This window comes from Elaeis guineensis, chromosome 9, assembly GCF_000442705.2.
Source record: "Elaeis guineensis isolate ETL-2024a chromosome 9, EG11, whole genome shotgun sequence".
Taxonomy (NCBI): domain Eukaryota; kingdom Viridiplantae; phylum Streptophyta; class Magnoliopsida; order Arecales; family Arecaceae; genus Elaeis; species Elaeis guineensis.
The window spans coordinates 6,015,598-6,036,288 of NC_026001.2; the positions used below are offsets into that span (position 1 = coordinate 6,015,598).

A 20,691-nucleotide genomic window follows, 5' to 3' on the forward strand; every position below is an offset into this window, starting at 1 on the left:
TGTTGTGTGTATCTATTTATGATGATCGTCATGTTTCAAAACCATAGAGGTTATCATGTGCATACATGAGGTAGATCTGTTTTACAGCAAATGGTGCGTTAATTGATGGAGATCAAACGTTGATATTTTTGCTGCAACTTGTGAAACCAGTAGTACAGGGAGTCAAGAAGGTCCGGTCATATCATTTCTTTTGGTCAGGCAGAGAAAAGTCCTGCTAGGAACCCGACAAGAGCGACCCACTAGGGTCCTATTTCTATAGCTTGATGACCTTACTCCCAGTCCCTGCATTTTGCTAGCTGGTTGTCGATGAAGGTCAAGGGTACGCATTGCTGATGGATGATTGGTTTCCAAGCTGGGTTTTTTCGCTTCCGTGCTGGCTTCTTGTGGCCTCTTTTCTGGCCGTACGGGCTGCACATGGAGGTGAGTAATTCTTCACTCGCTTTATTCTTATATATATATATATATGATCGTTGAAATCGCGTGGAGATCTGGTGAAAATCCGTTACTCCAATACTAAAATTGAGAAGGGAACGGGGTTTGAATTTTTTTTTTTGATTATTTAAATCAGAATGGGCGATACGAAGCAATCACTAATCAGACAAGATTGCATGCTACCTTCTGGCAGCCGGTTAGTAGGACATTCGTGCGATTCCTACTTCTTCACCCGGTCTTATTGGACTACCTACCTAATTGGCTGTTTCTCTGGCGAATCCAGTTGCAGGAGTGGACGTTGGCCATCATCATTCTGCTGGGGCGAAGAAATCCGCAAACAACGGACTCCAAACTGAAGCCCCAACTTAAAACAACCCATGGGTCTATCATCTCGCGAACTTGGCTTGGCGTCCGACTCTTGAGCCGAGGAAAATAAGAAAAGCTACGTATCAATGCTTTTAGTTTATTAGTTATAGGCTGGTAGGGTGAGTTATATGACCCGTCCTACATCTGCACGAGACACGCATCTTCGAGGGTAGTTTTGACGACTTAAAATGGCCATGGAACCTTCAATAGTAACATAGTATATTGCCTATGCTATAGACCTGATGAAATATCTTTAATTTGGATGGCGGTCTTCTCTCCCTTCGCCATGAGGTCAGGGCACCTCAACAAAGCTGTTGTAATTTTTAAAATAATTTTGTTAATAAAAGTGGTTTCATGGAAAATTATGTGTATGAGCGCACGCGACAAGCAAAAAATAACTCATAAACCAGCAAATTATTGTAGGATCCAAATTCCTCTTGGTGGAAGATGACCACTCGAGTTATTGCAAGAAGCACAATGCATTATCTAGCTCTAGATCCTCCCAAAGAATTTCTAAGTTATGTACTTACCCAAAAAAGAGAGCAGCTCTAGATTATGATTTTTAAGAAACAATTCAAAGCAAAAGTTGTATTTTGGCTCCAAGGTTAACATCTAAAGTTTCTGAGTATTTTTCACCGATTTCCAAATGAGGTTTGCACCCTCTCTGGGGAGGGTCTTGTTGGATTTTTTGTAATAGGCTAATAGTACTCTTGAAATAATTTTCTTTTCTTAAACTCACGTATATGGAGAGGAAAACGACCGGCTGGTCTTTTTTTTTTTATTATTATTTTTTGGGTAAGTAACCGGCTGGCCTTTGAAGGAAACCTTGCAATTGTGCCCGTATTTACAGGAATATGAATTCCCATGACCCTTTCTTTAACAACTAATAAAATGGTAGTGGTTATGTTTATTCTGAAAATAATTTTAAATTTTTTCATTACAGTTCAGTAAGTATCGAAGGTAATTTTAACTTTCTAGAGCAAATTCATAATAGGTAGGAAACTTTCGGAATAAATTTTAGCATTAATTTCCATCCTCCAGCCCACAAAAGCCAAAATTAAATCTCATGCCATCATTTACGTTATCCTACTTCCCCCATCTGCCCATCATTATCTTAATAGTTAATAGTCTCCTCATTTGACGACCAAACTTTCCATTCCATTATCCATCATGCCTGGAACTTTGCGTAAAAATATTTTTATATGCCGTTTATATGAAACTGGAGGGCAGGGCCAAAGAAAAAGATCAGAGCAGCTTCAAAACTGCAAAGATTCAAAGCTGAGGCCCCACAAGTCTGTCCTTTTAGTCCTCTCTCTCTCTCTCTCTCTCTCTCTCTCTCTCTGTTCCTCCCTCCATTGTTTCAGAGGAGCTTTCATGAAGAACACCAAGCAAAGCCATCTCTATATCTCTTCAAAATAGCCAGCCATCTCCCGTTCTCTACCACCCTCCCCCAAAAAAGGCAAACTTTTTGATCCCTGTCGTGGCCCAGACCACCATTATGAAGACCAAAACATATAGCGTGCCCTTACGGGCCCCACATTGCCGCCGTGCCGTCAAGTCCAAGGCACGGGATGATTCTTCCGACAGCTCGGCCGCCGTCGAACTCCTTTGCCGGCTCCGGATGCCGGTCTTCTTCGTGGTGGTAATGCTCTACGTTGTTGGATTTCTCTTGTGCGCGGGAAGTGTTTCCATGTTGATGCACCCGCCGGCGGCCCCTGGTTCGGTGTACCGCAGCCCGGAGCTCTTCAAGAAGCTCTGGCCCGAAATGCAGTTGGATAACTCCTCTGGAGTTGATGTATGAGTCTTTTTGATCTTTTCCCTTTTATGTTTCTGATCATTTACGTCGACTTTTTTTTAGGTACTGATGTTCGTTTGCTGTACCGGTGTCCTTCAAATTTTGATTTCTTTTTTACTGGGCTTTCTTTTCTTTGGAGAATGTTTACATGCAAATCACATGATTTTAACCCCTAAAAATTGCACCTTGGATGATAATCATGGGAAAATGTTCACCTGATAGTTTGAGAAGCCATTTTGTCCTAGTTTTCATCAATGATTTTGCTTCTTATCAGACGGAAATTGGAACAAGACCATATAGTCATGCTGTTGAATAGTGTGCTTTAAACTGAAATAAAGAAAAAAAATCTTTATTTTTTTGGAAGTTTTCATCACAAGGACACCTCGTCTTTTACATAATTAACTATAATTTTGGTTTCTTTTAGCATCCTCCTATAATTCGTTTAAAATCTTGATCAGTTCCATATCATTATTCACAACCTTGCATTGTCCAATAGATGATGTTTGTAATTACTGAATTTATTCATATACTGATTCGACGCAAGTTGTGACACATGATTGACAGATAACTAATGTAGAGAAATTTTCTCCAATAATAGCTGGTGTTAGTTTGTAGATATCATATTCTTTTGGCATGACCATGCTGATGTTCATCAATGTCTACAATGTAGAAGGAATATGATCATGGGATTGCTGGTATTAGATACTGATAATCCTGGTTTAGTTCACTTTAAATACAAATATGATTTGCTGTAGAAACATTCATATTGTAATACTTTGTAGGCAGAATTAAAGGGGTTTATGTGAGTCCTGCATGATGTGGATGGGTGTGAGAGGTCAATGTTAAATTATGAGTTGTTGATCATTTTTTTTCATGAACAACACTTGCATGTTTCTTTATTAGCTTTCACCTGATGCTCATGTTAGACATTGGTGTCATTACATGTGCAAATGTAGCAGGATGAATAAAACTATCATGCTTATTTGCATTTATAGCAACATTGACCTTTGATATAGTGAAGACCATGTGGAAGAATGTTTATTTTTCTCAACACCATTTATAATGAGGCAGAAATTTAGATGCAGTTTGTGGACAGATTTGCTTTGAACATATTCAAATACTTAAGCATTAGAACCGCAAATGTTCTCTTCATCTTTTATTCTGTGTATTGTTGACTTCTCATAACTTGTTTATCCTTGGATGCAATTATTTGGATTGAATTGTTAGTTTAGCCATTAGTACTCATCTATGTTCTAGTTGTCTCAGATTATGTGCTGTTTACTTTATAGTTAAATGCAGTATGGAAATATGGGAAGAGATTGAAGCAGTGGAAACCTTGCACAAATAGTTCAATTGAGCATTCTGGTATATCTTGTTCTGATGAAACACTTTTTTTATTTCTCATATCCTTTGTGAATCAGCAAGAGTTACTCTGTTCTACATTTTGTATACTTTGGGTGATGTTACATGTAATTGACTAGTATGTTGTAGAAATTAAACCTGGCTATTGGTAGAATTTTTAAGTCTATTGTTGTTGAAAAGTTCCAATTTGATGGACAAATTCATAGTATTTCATTGGTATGTTTGTTTGGATTTAATATTAGATGCGGTTAGATGAAGGTGCCAATGGATAATTTTGTGCCTAGCTGGTATTTGGTGTAATTGGTGAAACCACTAATTGAGAGGTTTGGGTATCATATATCCTAAGATTGAACATAATTTTGATAGAACTTAATGAAGTGATATATGTTGTTGACCATGATTCAATCCACTCTCAGTTTAGTTATTGGGTAAATAAAGCTAGTTACATTTCATCTAAGGTCAAGCAAGATGTTTAAATTTGATCTGTTTGATTGAGACTGATTCAGACCAAGCAATCCCTGCATAAATTATAAACATGATTCTTAGAAATCCCTGCATATGTCATAAACATGATTCTTGTTTTGACCTGCATTTTTCTGTCTCTGGTTTTACTCTCTCAGGCAACAAGCCAGGTGCAGCTTAAAGTTAATGGGCCAGTCAGGGGCCATCCTGGGCTTTGGCATGACACTAATGATCTATTGGATGATGATTAATCCTTCTAATAAGGAAATCTGCTCTTCCGTTTCCTATGCTGACATTTAGGATTATCCTCAATTTCACAATATTAGTTATCCCTTCAGACATTGACATTTCATGAGTTTTCAGGTGCCATTGTTGACAGTTCGAATGCATGATTTTTTTGAATATTCATAAGGAGTTGAATTTCATCCAAAGATGTCTTAAACATATCAGTATTCTGTGATAATCTTGACACTTACCAAATAAAATGTAAAAATGTGTCTGATAAAATTAATCAATAAATTACCTTTTTTTACCAATAACTATTAGCTCAGCTGGCTGGCACCCCTATTCTAAGTGCTTGCCCTTGAAGAGGTCCAGTTTTCAAACCTTAGTAATGGTACATTACCACCATATTGCTCAAAAAGGAAAAAAAGAGAAAAGAACTACATCTGCCCTCGTAGAATTGCATTTGAAATAAGGCCAAAAGGTCTGTTGTATATATTTTTTTGCTCTTGGTAATTAGTAACTTACAGCTGGTTTACAAGTGTTGCAGATTTGTTGAAGTATTAAGTCATTTTTCTTTTACCTTTCTATCTTAAATTTTAGATGTCTATCTTTTTCTCCCTTTGTTTATGAGGAATTTCTGCAATGCATAGCTCATGGAGGACAACTTATTCTTCTTTTTTGAGCAAAACAGTGGGAAGCCACCTCATATTTCATTAATAAATGAAATAAGATACAAGCAGTGCACAAAAAATGAAAAGAAAAATAAATAAATAAACTAACACATCTGTTGTAGAGAATGTTACGAAAAACCCTCTTTTTTAAAAAAAATAGCAGAAAACTCATGTTATCAAGTCAATTATGTAATTGCTTTTTGGCATTCAATATGGTCTTGAAAGTTCTATAGATCAGAAATCATTTCTTTCCTTGTTAACCTTCAGGGTCACCAGCTCCAAGTGGTTACCTGATTGTTGATGCTAATGGTGGTCTGAATCAACAACGTTCATCAGTATGATAATCTATCCTCAATACAAGAAACAGCTCAGCACAAATAATCAAGTTTCAACATCTCATGATTGGCTTGTTTGTTCAATACTAAGATTAGTCATCTGCCTTTTTTATTCTTGCAAAATTTGATTGAGAAGGAAGCATGTACTTCTGCTGGTAGTTCCATCATGCTTTGCTATCCTAAACTCTTAGCTATTGAAAAGGATATATTCGAGAGTGGAGAAGATGAGAGGTTATACTTTCCATGACACTGGATAGAAATATTGCCTAAAAACGGGGAGGGAATAGCGTAGAATACTTATAGGGAATTAAAGATATAGCTTCCACTTTTATGTTTAAATTATTAACTGAAATACTAAACCCTTGCTGATTTTTGCAGTCATGTTCACATTTAAACAATTTCTTTTGTGTATGTGCCACGCTTGTAAAAATTTCAGTCTTCTTGTAAAAGTATGTTCTGCTTGTGTGTGAGTAGACTAGATTAGTTATGGCATTTTGATAACGACTGCATTAACTTTAATTGAAAGTAATGGATTCAAGAGCCATGTAACTTGGTTGAGATGGGACATCTAAGTGGAGTAGATGAAACTTAGGAAACACCTATCAGCTTGGTTCACTGCTTGACAAATGTACCTGTGGTAGGAGGAAGCATACACACATCATATCTTCTGGTAGTAATTGTCATCCAGACAACCTTCTATTCATCTACGGTGGTCCTCATGAGTAGAATCATCATTGTAACATGTAATGCTGCATTTGGATATATGAAGACTGGCTTACTTCTCCAATCTCTCCACTTCAGAAGATGACATATGGCTTGCAAAAGCAAGAATTGGAAAAGAAAAAATCTTATTAATTTGAAGGTGGTCAAGCAATGTGAAAGCTGACTGCCAAATGGTGCATTTCAAATTTCTAATCATGCAGAATTTTCAACCAAGTACTTGGTCAAATTAAAGAGTCCTGTAATTCACCTAAAGGTTGATATCCAATTTCAGCCTCCAAGGTTTCTGATCTCAGTCATTCTAAAAGATCACCACATCCCTTTAGGAATTGCTTATACAACATATCAAGCAAATTTAATGGTCACTCTAATCAACCTTTAACTTGCATGACTATAGTGAGCCACACCAAATTGCAGGTTCCTCCATTATACCTTTGACATTGTACATTTCGACGGCATACACATGCTGGAAGAAGTTTAAGCACTCAATTTGATTTTATTGGATATTTATCTATCCTTTCTTTACGAGCATTTCGTGTCACTATGCCATGCTACGCTGACATGCAAAATCTGTATCTGCTGTGCTCTTGTTTGACTTATTTTTTAGAATTTCAAATGTTATGTTGGCAGATCTGTAATGCAGTGGCTCTGGCTGGTCTTCTTAATGCAATCCTTGTCACTCCACAATTTCATTTTCACAATATTTGGATGGACCCAAGGTAAGCAATACATTCTCTCATGTGCTCATAGATGTTGTGTTCTTCATGATGGGAGGTTCTAGACAGCTTATTATGATGAAAAAGAAGGAAAAATTTGGCATGAGAACATGAATGATAAGATTATGGGTGAACCTTTTTTTCCCCCCATTCCTGGTAATTTAGACTATATCAAGTGTTGATGGATAGGATGACGTTTGTGCCTCTAGCTTTTGCTTACTGATTTGCCAAACCTCTGAATCTAAATTTTAGATGAGTAAAAGGAGAGGGCTTTTCCCCTGTTATACTGTAGGAAGAGATCTTGCAGACATGGCTAGGCGTACAGAGATATCTTTAAATTATGAAACTTCTTAACAACTACAGATCGTGCTGAAGCTTAATTACATGATAAATTATAAATTCTATGAACAAAATATTTCAGGTGCAAGCTGTGACTGCTTAATCCGTGATTCATTTTATAAATGAACTCACCTAATTCAATTAATTCTATGATCAAATCTCACGCTGGGAACTGATAAAATTAGTAGTTGTTTGCAGTCAATCATCCTGTGGTGAGATCAATGACAAGTCTCTTTGCTTGCATTCTCTCAATTAAGAATAATCTCCTGGTAATGAGATCCTTCAGCCAATATGCCTTGGATTAATTCCCATTAAAATTGTTGACAAATTTGTTTTGCATCTGCAACTGCAGTTTATATTTCTATTTATCTGTCTTTGGGATGTCATGATTCTGCTTGGCTTCAGCATACATAGTAATTTAACAACACTGTATGGTAAGTTTTGAAGATAGAAATCTAGCTTGTCTAGTGACATAATACACCATTCTGTTTTCATCCTCCTTGCAGTAAATTTGGAGATATATATGATGAAGATCATTTCATAAGCTCTCTTGACGGCCATGTGCGGGTGATCAGAAGACTTCCTGAGACAGTAATCGAAAGATTTGGCTACAACATTAGCAACATTCCAAACTTGAAAGTTAAAGCTAGGGCACCAGTTAGTTATTACTTGACCGAAGCATCCCCTGTATTGCGTGAGCATGGGTATGTGCTTTAGTTATTTATTACTTGTCGTCCCAATTACTGAAAATTGGTTGGGAACTGCAGGATTATTTATATATGATCTTAAGTAGATCCTATCATTTTTCTGGCTTTAGCAGATCCAATCTGAATCCTTTGAAATTCTTAAAGAACTTCAGGAAATAAATTTTGTTTTCTGGTCAAAAGAAGCCCTTAGTAATCTGGAGATGACAAACAACCCAAACTTTCAAACTTTAATTTGCTTGAAGGCAGCAATTAAATAGAAATCATAATGACAATATCTTTACAATAGGAAATAAGTGCAAGTCATTATGTGACTTTGTATGTCTCTTTTCTCTATAACTGAAACTATCAATTGCTTGACTCGTTGATTGTCACCGGAACTGAGTGGTCAGCAGTTTCTTTTCTTTTCTTTTAGTATTTTTTTGAGTGCTTAACAAAGATCATAATCAACAAATAATCATCACTGATTCTGGTATTACAGCCTTTAACATCCAAATGTTAGATGCTAGTTACCTGAATCAGGAGCAAGTGCATGAAGACAGAGAGAAGCGTGGGGGGCAGTGAGTGTGAGAGCCATATAGGGTGAGATTCCAAAGTGGGTGAGCATGGCAGAGAAGACTCGGGCAATGACACATATTTTGTCAGTTGCTGGCATCTCCAGGTCCATGTTTGATAAATGGTATTAAATTGCCTATACACTAAGAAAATTCAATCATGACTCTTTCTGAGACCCTCTTTACTTTCAGAAAAGAAGAAAATAAGACAGAAAATAAAATTGGTGAAGAAGACACAGAGCTCTAAGGAGAAATGCACTCCATTAGTAGCTCATCTGCCTAATCTAGAAATACTTGTTTGTGGAATTGGTTTGGAGGTTGATCGTAGGGTAGAGGAATTAAGTAGCTTCCCTTGATGCCATTCAGAATGTCAATCGTTGATGTTTACATTTGTCTGAAAAAGGTACCTGTGGTAAACACAGATAAAATCCTTAACCAAAACATCCAACCTGCATTAATTACATAAATTAAGAAAAATGGAGTTGAACAGATCTTAAGAGAAATCATATCTATATTAATATGCAGGCTTGCTCACTCCTGTGATAATATAAATGCATGGAACCAAGTTGATCTTATCAGGATACGCATGCTCACTTGTTAGTTACTATGATTGAAGAATCTGTCAGCACAAAACATAAACTGAAATTTACTTAATACAGATAGCATAAAACATGTTTTTGCTAGGTCTCGTGGTGCTCTATAGTGTACATCTTCAGGAAACTACTAAAAATTGTCTACATTTTGTTGTATTATTACTCAAATGTTTTGCATGTATTTTGCAGGGTTATTCGCATAAGCCCCTTTGCAAATAGACTGGCAATAGAAATTCCTCCAGATATCCAATCACTTAGATGTTTAGCTAATTACAAAGCACTGAGATTTTCTGTTCCCATAGTCACAATTGCAAAGAAATTAGTTGATCGTATGGTTGAGAAAAGCTCAAATAATGGTGGGAAGTATATGGCAGTCCATCTCCGTTTTGAGGAGGTATCGGTGGTAGACTCCATGAAATTGTTATGTTTCTGAATCTACTAATTGTACATTTAATTTGTTTTTCTTTTACTTCCAATGATAGGATATGGTGGCCTTCTCCTGCTGTGTATATGGTGGGGGGATGACTGAGAAGTTTGAAATGGATTCTGCTCGTCAAAGAGGGTGGAGGGAAAAATTTAACCACAGAGGCCGTTGTTTAAGTCCTGGCCTAAAACGTATGAATGGAAAGTGCCCTCTGACTCCCTTAGAGGTAACTCAAAAGGCTGTTATAGCAATGTCGAGTATTCATCACATTTGGGCTTTTAATTATGTAGTGCTCCATAAACTTACCCCTTAAACTGATTATATTTCGGAATCTTTTCTTGACTACTTTGTAGTATGAAGTCCTTTCATTCCATTTACTTTGCCCTTGTCAGCATAGGTGGGAATGATGTTGAGGGGTATGGGCTTTAATAACAACACTCCAGTCTATTTGGCATCAGGGAAAATATACAATGCAGATAGAAATTTAGCACCTTTGTTGCAGCTCTTTCCCCTTCTTCAGACCAAAGAATCTCTTGCCACTCCAGAAGAGCTTGCTCCATTCCAGGTATTTCTGTAACAACTCTGCAGCCAGGCTGCATGATTTCTTGTTTTTTTTTGTTTCTCCAATACTTTTGCTTTAGTATTTGGTTTCCTAGTGAAGTAACGGTGGTTTCCTACAGGGCTATTCCTCAAGGTTGGCTGCTTTGGATTATGTTGTTTGCCTGTACAGTGAAGTGTTTGTTACCACTCAAGGTGGCAATTTTCCCCACTTTATGATGGGTCATCGGCGATTTCTCTACAGTGGCCATGCTAAGACCATCAAACCTGACAAACAAAAATTAGCTGTGTTGCTGCATGATCCAAGCATTAGGTATTGCCTTGTATCCCTTTTATCTGACTCGGCCAATCATATATCAGAAACCTCTGGATCCTCGAGACATGTCGAAGTACCAAGATAACAAGCATTTTAAAAGAGAGCCGTCTATGCATCCATTCATTCATATTGTTACTTCTAGCTATGCTGTAAATTTAATATGTTTTGATACTCGTCTTAGAAATTCCATGCTGGCTTTCTCTTGTTACGAAGATTAACAATATTTTTCACTGTTTGCAGTTGGAAGGTTTTCAAAGAAGAAATGGAAACAATGCTTCACGAGAGCAACCGAAAGGGCATGACATTTCGTAAGAGCAAACAATCAATCTATGCCTACCCTTCACCAGACTGCACCTGTCACCAAGATCTAATCAATTCAACATTCTTGCCAACCTACCTCAACCATGAGGCTGGCTAGTACAGTAGCAAAGCCAGTTGTTATCCTTGGACTTATTATCTTTACCTTGATCACTACTCCATATTCATGGCTTTGCGATTTTTATATCAGCACAACTGTAAAGCTCAGCTTGCTGGCCCTATCGAAGCCTTTCATGTAAACATGATGATTCTCCCAAGTACCTGTCATTTCTTCATCCCTGTGTTTTAATCTGTTTCCTGAGTTGTTTTAGTTATTCCAGACTCAAGTGAACTAAGATACTGTCAATTTGTAGTGTTTTCTTGTTCACCAGCAATTTGTTTGTAGCCCATTGAAGACCTGCTGAAAAAAATTTTCTGCTGCATAAAAGAAAATAAAGAAAAGCCTTCAGAGAAGGAAAAAAAGAGGCCAAGTAAATCATATCCAAATATACTATCGCAAAGATGCGGTGGAATCAATCTCCATGACTACTGACAAATCCAAGTCCACAACGTTGGTTGATGTCCACGTGCCTTGGAGGCATCGTCCCATATTACACGGGCCTTGTCACGTGGTAGCAGCCCTTCTCACGTGCAAGACATTCCTCCCAGTAACAAGCATCGCATGTTATATATATATATAGTATATATTCCTCCCAGTAACAAGCATCACATGTTTTTTTTATAATATATATTTTTCTATGTTTTGTTTTTTTATTTTTTTTCCCTTCTTTTAGATCTACCGAGGCTTACCGTTCACCACAAAGTGAATGATGGTTGGTTGGGTCAACATGCTCGTCTGTGGTGACGATAACCTAATTCTTTCAGCAAAGCTACCGCTGGCGGCCAGGGCAGTACCGTTCCCAGTTTCGCGCCAAAAATAATCCCAGGAAAACCATTGCGGCCGCATATGTTGCAGCCCCTAAGTAAATCCCTCCATTATTCATCTTTTCTTTTTACTTTAATCCTCAAGCTCTATGAAGGCAATACCATCTAATTAAACTACCAATGCTTAAAGGTTAAAAGAAATCAATTTTTGAAAATAAAGAGGATAACTTTGGTGTCATATAGACGGTCGTAAAGATCTTTCATGTCACAACAAAAAGGTAGATTAATTTATTAAATGATCAAATGTCATTTGAGGCAGGAGAGAATGCCAGCATTTTTAAGAAACTTTTTTGTTGAGCAGGCTTACCCTTCTTTTCCATTCAAATCAGCTAGCCGTTTGAATCTTACCATTTACGTTTTCTTTTGCCTTTCCACAAGCAAGATTGTGGGGCTCATTAAGCTGGTTTGACTGGTTTGACCGCTTGATGAATGATAACTATGACTCGAAAGACCCGCATCAAGTGAGCCCAATGATGCCTAATGGAGTGGACCCCTGCAGGAAATTTGCTGTAGCTCTACACTAGTTTGCTCTGAGAAAAGTTGCGCCTGGTCCTTTCATCCGTGGCTATGCTACCCATGCTGATTGCTAAGATAAATAAGCACTTGAGCTTTTGCAGCTAAAGGCTATCATGACCCATGACCAAAGAGGACCAAGAGGAGCATGTCCTGATGGTCTTTCATTCTCCAAGGACTACCGGTCTGGATTCTTCAACTCTTAATTAATCAATACTTGGATTACTAAGATGTATCAAGGTGCTATAGGTGAGTTCACACTAGGTCATTGCCCACAAAAGATATGTAGTTAATCAATATCCTGATATCATGATTCATGACTCATTTGTGGTGAAACACTACTTCCCATTAGTCTCTACTTCTAGGGCCATATGATCTTAGCAATCACCCTCTGCTTACCCTTAATCAAGCAGAGTATAAATTAAAAAAATGAATATGTTAAGGTAACATGAAAGTAAGTACCCACAAAAGCTCTGTAAACCAACTCAAAACTCCAGAACCATACCTTCACCCCAGACAAAAAGGAACCTCCTTTGCAGCTTCACCAATAAAAAAAAAATACACCCATCACTGGGGTGCCTCCTCTCATCTCTAAAATATCAACACCATCTGATTCTAAGGAAAGGGAGAGCCCTCTTCAAACCTCTTCTCCAATGGCTGAAGAATGGAGAAGAAGTAAGCCCCTAAAGAGAAGCCATAAGAGTAAGAAACAAGCCGATATGAAAGTGGAGAAGCCACCTACTTTGAGAGCCTTCAGAAGCTTCTTCTCATGCAAGGACTACCAAGTAGTGCAAGGGAACAAGAGGAAGTGCAAGAGCATTGTGTGCTCTGGTTCTCTCTGTAGCTTGAAGGACAGCTCAAGTGTCATAAGGCCAGAAACAACTCCCCCTGAGGTCTACAAGAAAATGGCTTCTAGCAGATCCTTCAAAACTCCTCCTAATGAGACCAACAGAGCTGTTTCCACCTCCTGTTCTTCTTTTAATTCTTCTGCTTCTATAACTGCCCCTTCGTCGTCATCATCATCATCATTATCTTCATCCTCTTCTTCTCTTGGTGGGTCTTTCAGAGGAAAGCATCTGAGAAGGTTTTCTGGTTGTTATGAGTGTCATGTGGCACTTGATCCTACTAATGGGGTGTCAAGGGCTCCTTCTTCTATCTGTCCTTGCCCTGACTGTGGGGAGATTTTTATGAAACCAGAGAGTTTGGAGCTTCACCAGGCAGTTAGGCATGCAGGTAACTCTTCTTTCTCTTTTCCTTTTCTGCGTCTTCTTCTTCATCCCATTCTTTCCTTCCAATCTCCTTTACTTTGATGCCAATCTTTAGTTCTGACATTCTTGCGAACTGATGTAGTTTAGGTGCTTATGACTGCAAAATATATAAGAACAAGAAATAGTGAATTGCAGTGGGATTAACTGGTTGTATTTTTTCCAGAGGCAAACAGAAGTGCTGGAGATCCAAATCTTTTTTAAGAAAAGAACAATAACTTTATATAGTAGACAACCTTATTTTCTCATATGCATTCTCTAGGGGATATGATTCGGTTTAAAATTCAAGGACATGATTTCCATGCATTTGGTTCCATTTTTGGTGAGAAAAATGCTGCCTTCTGTTCCAAACGTAAGGTGTTATGATACAAATCCAATCACTCCGGCAACCACTTTATCCTAACTGTTGCATTGATAAATCCTCAACCTGAACCCACTCATATTCCTTATATTTAGTTCATCAACCGCTGGCATTCTAATCATGTACACAGAGAACATTCTATGACATCTTCCTTGGCATCTCAAAGATCCTATATCATGTCACTGATGCGGCATTGTCTCTCCAATTATCTCACTCAAGCCAAGTACTGACCAAATAAGCTAGCATTGCAGATGTTTCAGCTTTTATGAGTGATATAAGCTTTTCCCTGTTAGTCATGGCTATTGAAGAAAACAAGTTCAATATCTAATCTTTCTGTTAATTGTTTCCTTTCTCCATTCAGTATCAGAACTAGGTCCAGATGACACAAGTCGAAACATAGTAGACATAATATTTCAATCAAGTTGGCTCAAGAAAGAACCTCCAATGTGCAAGATAGACAGGATCCTAAAGGTCCACAGCACCCAGAAGACCATAGTTGAATTCGAAAACTACAGAGACTCCATAAAGAGTAGAGCTAACAAGGTAGCAAAAAAGCACCCAAGGTGCATTGCTGATGGCAATGAACTCCTGAGATTCCACTGCACCACCTTTGCATGCTCTCTCGGCCTCAACGGCTCCACCAACTTGTGCCAATCAGTTCCACAATGCCATGTGTGCAGCATCATAAGAAATGGATTTAAGATAGACAGTCTTGGAAAGATCCAAACTATGGCTACCAGTGGCAGGGCGCATGATATGGCTCAGATTGCATCAGATGATGCAAAAAGGGCTATGTTGGTTTGCAGAGTGATTGCAGGGAGAGTGAAGAAGAGCCAAGATGCTTTGGAGGAATGCGATTCAGTCGCCAATCAGGCAGGAATTTACTCAAATTTGGATGAGCTCTTTGTATTTGATCCTAAAGCCATCCTCCCTTGTTTTGTTGTTGTTTACAGTGATTACTAGAGATCTCTGTAGGTGACTTCTGTGTGATGGTTTAACTTAACAAGCAGGCTTTGTTTAATTAACTCCTTTGTGGAATCTCATAGGTTGCATATTTCCTTTATTCAGAAGTTTGTATTTAGTTCTATACTCATGCTTACTAATGTAAGCAATATATATGTTGCTGAACCTGGATATATGGTTGCAAAGAATGGAGGTGTGATGCGATCTGCAAAAGGTGAAGATTAAATGATTAGTATCAGAATTTCATGAAAATCAAGTAAGAAAATAAAAACTTCATAATTTTTCATGTGGAATTGTTCGAAATGGTAGATGTGCAAGCTCTTGCATATCGATCAGATAAAACCAAGTTTAAGTGGGCTTTTGTTAGATAAACAATCTTGCCATCTTGATTAAGAAACTGGCTGAGATATGCTTTAAGACACCAAACGGTCACTGGATATGAATCTTGGATCCCCTTGTTGAACATTAAGTAGAAGATGCCAGAGAAAAGCTATACAGCAGAAGTTGTAGAGTGCAAGGACTACTTGTATGCCTAACTAGCCATGATCATATCTGTTAGGTCTACATGCCCAGTCGTACCGAACCCATCTCCTCAACCCAACGTGAGAAATTGTCTGTTTTGAAACAGCGCGTGCCCGCTACAGGGAACCACAACGCTGTCCCGCACGGTTTTGTCCCACAAAAAGCGCCTCACGTGGGAGAGGGGGGTTGGTAGTACTTAAGCAGTAGAGTCCCTTGATTGTATCCGGTATGGGACTTTCGGGCTCAATGCCCCCGATGCCCATCCCACAACAGCCCCCCCAGCAAGGGAGTGTACTGCTGCAGGTAGGGGACAGATTCCCACAGACGGCGCCAATTGTTAGGTCTACGTGCCCAGTCGTACCGAACCCATCTCCTCAACCCAACGTGAGAAATTGTCCGTTTTGAAAGCGCGCGTACCCAACGTGAGAAATTGTCCGCTTTGAAAGCGCGCGTGCCCGCTACAGGGAACCACAACGCCCATCCCACAACAGCCCCCCCAGCAAGGGAGTGTACTGCTGCAGGTAGGGGACGGGTTCCCACAGACGGCGCCTTTTGTTAAGGTCTACATGCTCAGTCGTACACACCCCATCTCCTCCACCCAGCGTGAGAAATTGTCCGCTTTGAAACAGCGCGTGCCTGCTACAGGGAACCACAACACTGTCCCGCACGGTTTTGCCCCACAAAAGGCGTCTCACGTGGGAGAGGGGGTTGGTAGTACTTAAGCAGTAGAGTCCCTTGATTGTATTCGGTATGGGACTTTCGGGCTCAATGCCCCTGATGCCCATCCCACAACAATATCATACCATAAGTCATGCTCCCGAAAGGCAAGCAACACGTTCTAGTACATATTGACTCATGAAAAATTTTTTCTGATCTGGGTTCTCATAGATAATACTGAACAACCGTTTTGGCATGTAATAAGCCAAATTGGATTCACCAACCAACACAAACTTAATAATACTTTTTAATTCAATATTAATGAATCAATAACCAATACCAAGCTGTTACCCATTGCTCTCTAGTGGATTGGGCTACTGGATTGCAGATGAAGGTCCCCTCTATTTAGCTGCCCAATCTTCTTGTCTACTGTCACCTACCTCATGTCTTTATATGGTTTTGTTTGATATGTGTGTTTGTTGTGACCTGTTAAGATACCCAATATCTTTTACTTGCAACTCTCAACGGTAGTAAATTGCGCTCTTATTCGATTTGTTTTAGTGAACAAACTACTTGCAATTTCTTATTTACATGGAGGAATCATCTCAGAAAGAGCCAAAGGACAAGAAAATGGCTCTTCTGGAACTAGCAAGCTGCCTGTTGCTTCTCTTGGAACAGAGAGTTGAGAGTGGATCAAGGACTGAGGATGAAGGGCTGAGAGCTGAGAGCTATGTGGCATGAGACATGGCAGCATAAACCAGCAGCAAGTGGGTCCCAAGAATCAAGCCCTACCTTACGGTTATGGGACAGGGGCTGAGTTTGGTGTTTCCAAGGGCTGTAAACCTTCATTTGGATGATAGCTAACTTTTGCTTGCCAACCAAGAGTTGATTCCAAGACACAGACTTTGCAGGTCTCTCAGGATGAGGTACAGTGCCCGACCTCCACTTCTGAGATCAGACTAACTTAACATGCTGTAAAACTGCTGAGGTTAATTTAGGCTTAATGTGTGGATATGTCTAAATAACTTGATGATATGCCTTGTGATTGGGGCAATTAATGAAGTAGCATTTTCCCTTGGTATAGAAGTTGTCATTTAGTTTCTCTATCCATCTAATGGATTGCATTTTTCTTTAGTTATTTTGTTTTGTCCTGTAATCTTGGTTTGCTGGTGCTTCTTTGCCTAACCTGAGCGATATATTCAGTGATTTATTTTGTTAAACTCATATTAGATATATGACAATAATGAAAGGGGCCTGATGCATGCAGAAAAGGTGAGCAGCAATTCATATAAGATATTCATCAACAAACAGACCGAAATAATTACTTGCCATTCTCACTAAAAGAACAAATTAAATATGCTGTCATCCTTTTCTCTCTGGTGGAATGGCCTATCAGTCTATGGGTGGTTGAGTTCCCCTCCATTTAGCTGCCAATCTGATTATTTATGGGCTTGTTTATGTCTAATCTTGTTTAGTTGCTTGGTGTCTTTACATGGTTTGTCTTATATGGGTGTTTGTAGTAAAAAGAATAGTTGAGACAGACATCTTGTGCCTGTGGATTGTTTTATGTGGGTGTTTGCATTGAAGTACCATTGTCACTAGATCTTATGAAAATTGATGTCCTTATCTGGTTTGTTTTATCCGAGTTTGTGGGGTATAATTTGTTAATCTACAGTTGCCAAGAGCTTAAGATACAGTGAGGAATCATCTCTGCGGTAGCTTGAGGACAAGCCACTGTCTTTTCTGGAACTGGTAACAGGTCAGTTCTGTTTTTTTTTTTTTTTCTTGGAGCTGGTAAGTGGTAAGCACTTCGCTGATCCTCTTGGGAAAGAGTTGACCGTGGAGCAAGGTCCGATTCAAAGGACAGATGTAAGGCCCGGCCCAGTCCACTGACTGGCCGGCCTAGACCCTATGAGGCCTGGCTTTGGCCCGGCCTTCTTTCATAAGGTGGCCCTCTCTATGCGAGAGCACCCTCCAACCCCTTTGAACCCCTATGTGAGGGCCCTGCCTCGGCTGAGACTTTCGAAAAATAACCGGAAATCTCTCCTATTTCACAGATCACCGCTTATTTTCTCATAATTTTTCTAATCATTTGGAGCCAGCCACCGCCGGTAGCCTCTCAACCATCTTCCCTCACCAAACTAATCCCCGTGCCGGGCCCCAGCCGTTGGTGAGCAGTTGGGGATTAGGGTCGTTCAAGCAGGAAGTAATTTGATTAGAGAGAAGAAAACTTTTTCTCAACCTATTTTACGTGAATCAATCAAAAAAAAAATAAAAGAACATAAAAAATTTATAAAAAATAGAGCTTAGATTTCTCTATCTTTCATTAATTAATCCATATTTCATAAACTAAGATATATATCCCCTATTTATAATATTAAAAACGTCCTCCCATACATAATTTTAGTAGGATTCTTCTTTTAGTTCGAACGGAACTACATCTCTAAAAATAAATATGATTAATAAAAATAATTAAAAAAAATTAAAATTCTAAATGAGATGGATTTAACTTTTATATCAATTTTATCTATTATCGCTCTATCTAATTTTTCATAAATTAAAAAATAATAGTGATCAAATTTTTTTCTGAAAAAAAAAAGGTTTGATCTGATTAACCAATTTTAGAGCTCAAATGATAAAATTTTGACTTGATTTAATCATCTAAGAAGTTGGCTCAAAATTTTAGATCTCCAAAAAATATCCAATTTTAAAAAAAATAAAACAAAAAAAAGCATCATCTCAATCAAGTATTGTATGACTAAATTATGATCTTTTAAATTTTGGCACACGATTCAACTTTCTGATACGATGAATTTTACTCTTTGATCTTGTCTAATCCTATCCATAATGGCCAAAATGATTTATATCGAGTTTGGTAATCCACCTATATATCCATGATGATCAAAGTGATTCACAATAAGTCTGATAATTTTTCTAGATAGTCGCAGTAGCAAAGATTTGATTCATATCAAATCTAGTTATTTTTCTCGATATTAGTAGTGAGTAGAGTGATCCACATCAGATCTCATGATTTTAACGAGATTCTATATTCAATCTTATTTTCAAATCAAATCATATTCTATTGCATCGAGCATTACCACTTATTATTGAACCTTCGGCTGTCCCACCCACCGTGCCCCATGTCATTGGTCCTTCGGTTGTTAACCATCTCCGCAAGCAACAACCACCAAGCCGCAGCCTTCTTTTTCTTTTCCTTTTTTTTTCTCTTCTTATCACGGGTATATCATGTCATCATCCATATATCATATTATTATGATATCAAAAAAAATTTTTTACTTGTTGTATCACATTATCATCCTATACCACATCACCTATATGCTACATTATGAGCTATATATCACATCATTAAAATAAATATTTTTATTTTTTATATTACATCATCATTCATATACCACGTCATCAACAATCGGCCACGTAACCATCTATTTAAGCGGTTTGTAATTGATTACATGACCATTGGTTGGTGCCAATAAAAACTACGGAGAAAGAATTATATTAAAATAGTTAAAAAAATAATAATTAAATTTAAATTTTTTAAAATTTATAAACTTATTAAAAATCAGATCTAGCTATAGAAGATCGAAAACATAATTAATCCAAAATAAATATTAACCTGCCAAGTAACTAATACCAATTAAGATGTCATCCATTGTTCTGCGGTGAAATCGGCCACTGGACTGTGGATGAGACGCCCTCTATTCATCCACCGTTACATCGTCCATGGATTTGTCTATGCCTCATCATGTTTAACATCACTTGCATACTGTCCTTTTATGGTTTGTTTTACATGGCTCTGCAGTGACTGGTTCCTACGTCCAATATCTTATACTGCTACTGACATTGGTTGTAAATCTATTGACCAAACTAGGATACTCATCTGATTTGTTTCCTATAAGCGAATGTGGTGAATAAACCAAAGATGCACTAAGTGAGGAATCATCTTAGTAGTAGCCTGGAGACAAGCTACAAGCTCTTCTGGAACTGTCAAGCACTTTGATGCTTCTCTTGGGACAGAGAGAGAGAGAGAGAGAGAGAGAGAGAGGCAACAGTGGACCAAGGACCATGCACAAAGGGCTGAGAGCTACAGTGCAGGAGAATAGTCAATATATACCACCAGCAATTGGGTCCCAGGAAACTAGGCCCTGTCTTACAGTTGTGGGACAGCTACTGGAGTTGGTGGCTCTAGGAACTAGGACCCTACATTTATTTGGAGGACAGGCTGGTGAGGTATTTAAAGCTTGCAACCCCAAAGTTGACACAGCACACTGGACCTATGGGCACTCATGAAGGGCAAGGTAAAGAACATGAGATCCACTTCCCTGACAGAGGAATGGAGTTGTAGAGTTAGTGCTGAGGTTAATTTAGATTAAGATATGGATTTGTCTGAATAAACAGGTTTTGTGCCTTGAGACTGAGGGTGAGATTGATGAAGTGGGCATTTCTTGCTTGGGAATAGGTAGATATATACCTAGTTTGGTCTGCATCCCTTGATGCAGACCAAACTATGAAACCTTCTTTCTTTCTCTCTTTCTTAAAAAAAAAAAAATTTTTCTTATCCCCTAATTATTTGTCAAA

General features: G+C 38.4%; 2 protein-coding genes across 2 annotated transcripts; both read left to right on the forward strand.

Moving 5' to 3' along the window:
- Nucleotides 1-171: 171 nt before the first annotated feature.
- On the forward strand, nt 172-11,346 carry LOC105051967 (O-fucosyltransferase 10). Its single transcript, XM_010932629.4, has 12 exons — nt 172-420; nt 569-628; nt 716-2,593; nt 3,883-3,958; nt 5,581-5,648; nt 6,999-7,087; nt 7,930-8,127; nt 9,464-9,668; nt 9,757-9,924; nt 10,096-10,263; nt 10,379-10,569; nt 10,813-11,346. Exons 3-12 carry the CDS (start codon nt 2,297-2,299, stop codon nt 10,988-10,990), a joined length of 1,638 nt encoding a protein of 545 aa, XP_010930931.2. The 5' UTR covers nt 172-420; nt 569-628; nt 716-2,296; the 3' UTR covers nt 10,991-11,346.
- A 1,555-nt stretch (nt 11,347-12,901) lies between these two features.
- Nucleotides 12,902-15,080, forward strand: LOC105051938 (uncharacterized). Its single transcript, XM_010932588.4, has 2 exons — nt 12,902-13,560; nt 14,315-15,080. The coding sequence occupies exons 1-2, from the start codon at nt 12,981-12,983 to the stop codon at nt 14,914-14,916; spliced, it is 1,182 nt and encodes a 393-aa protein (XP_010930890.3). The 5' UTR covers nt 12,902-12,980; the 3' UTR covers nt 14,917-15,080.
- The last annotated feature ends 5,611 nt before the right edge of the window (nt 15,081-20,691 follow it).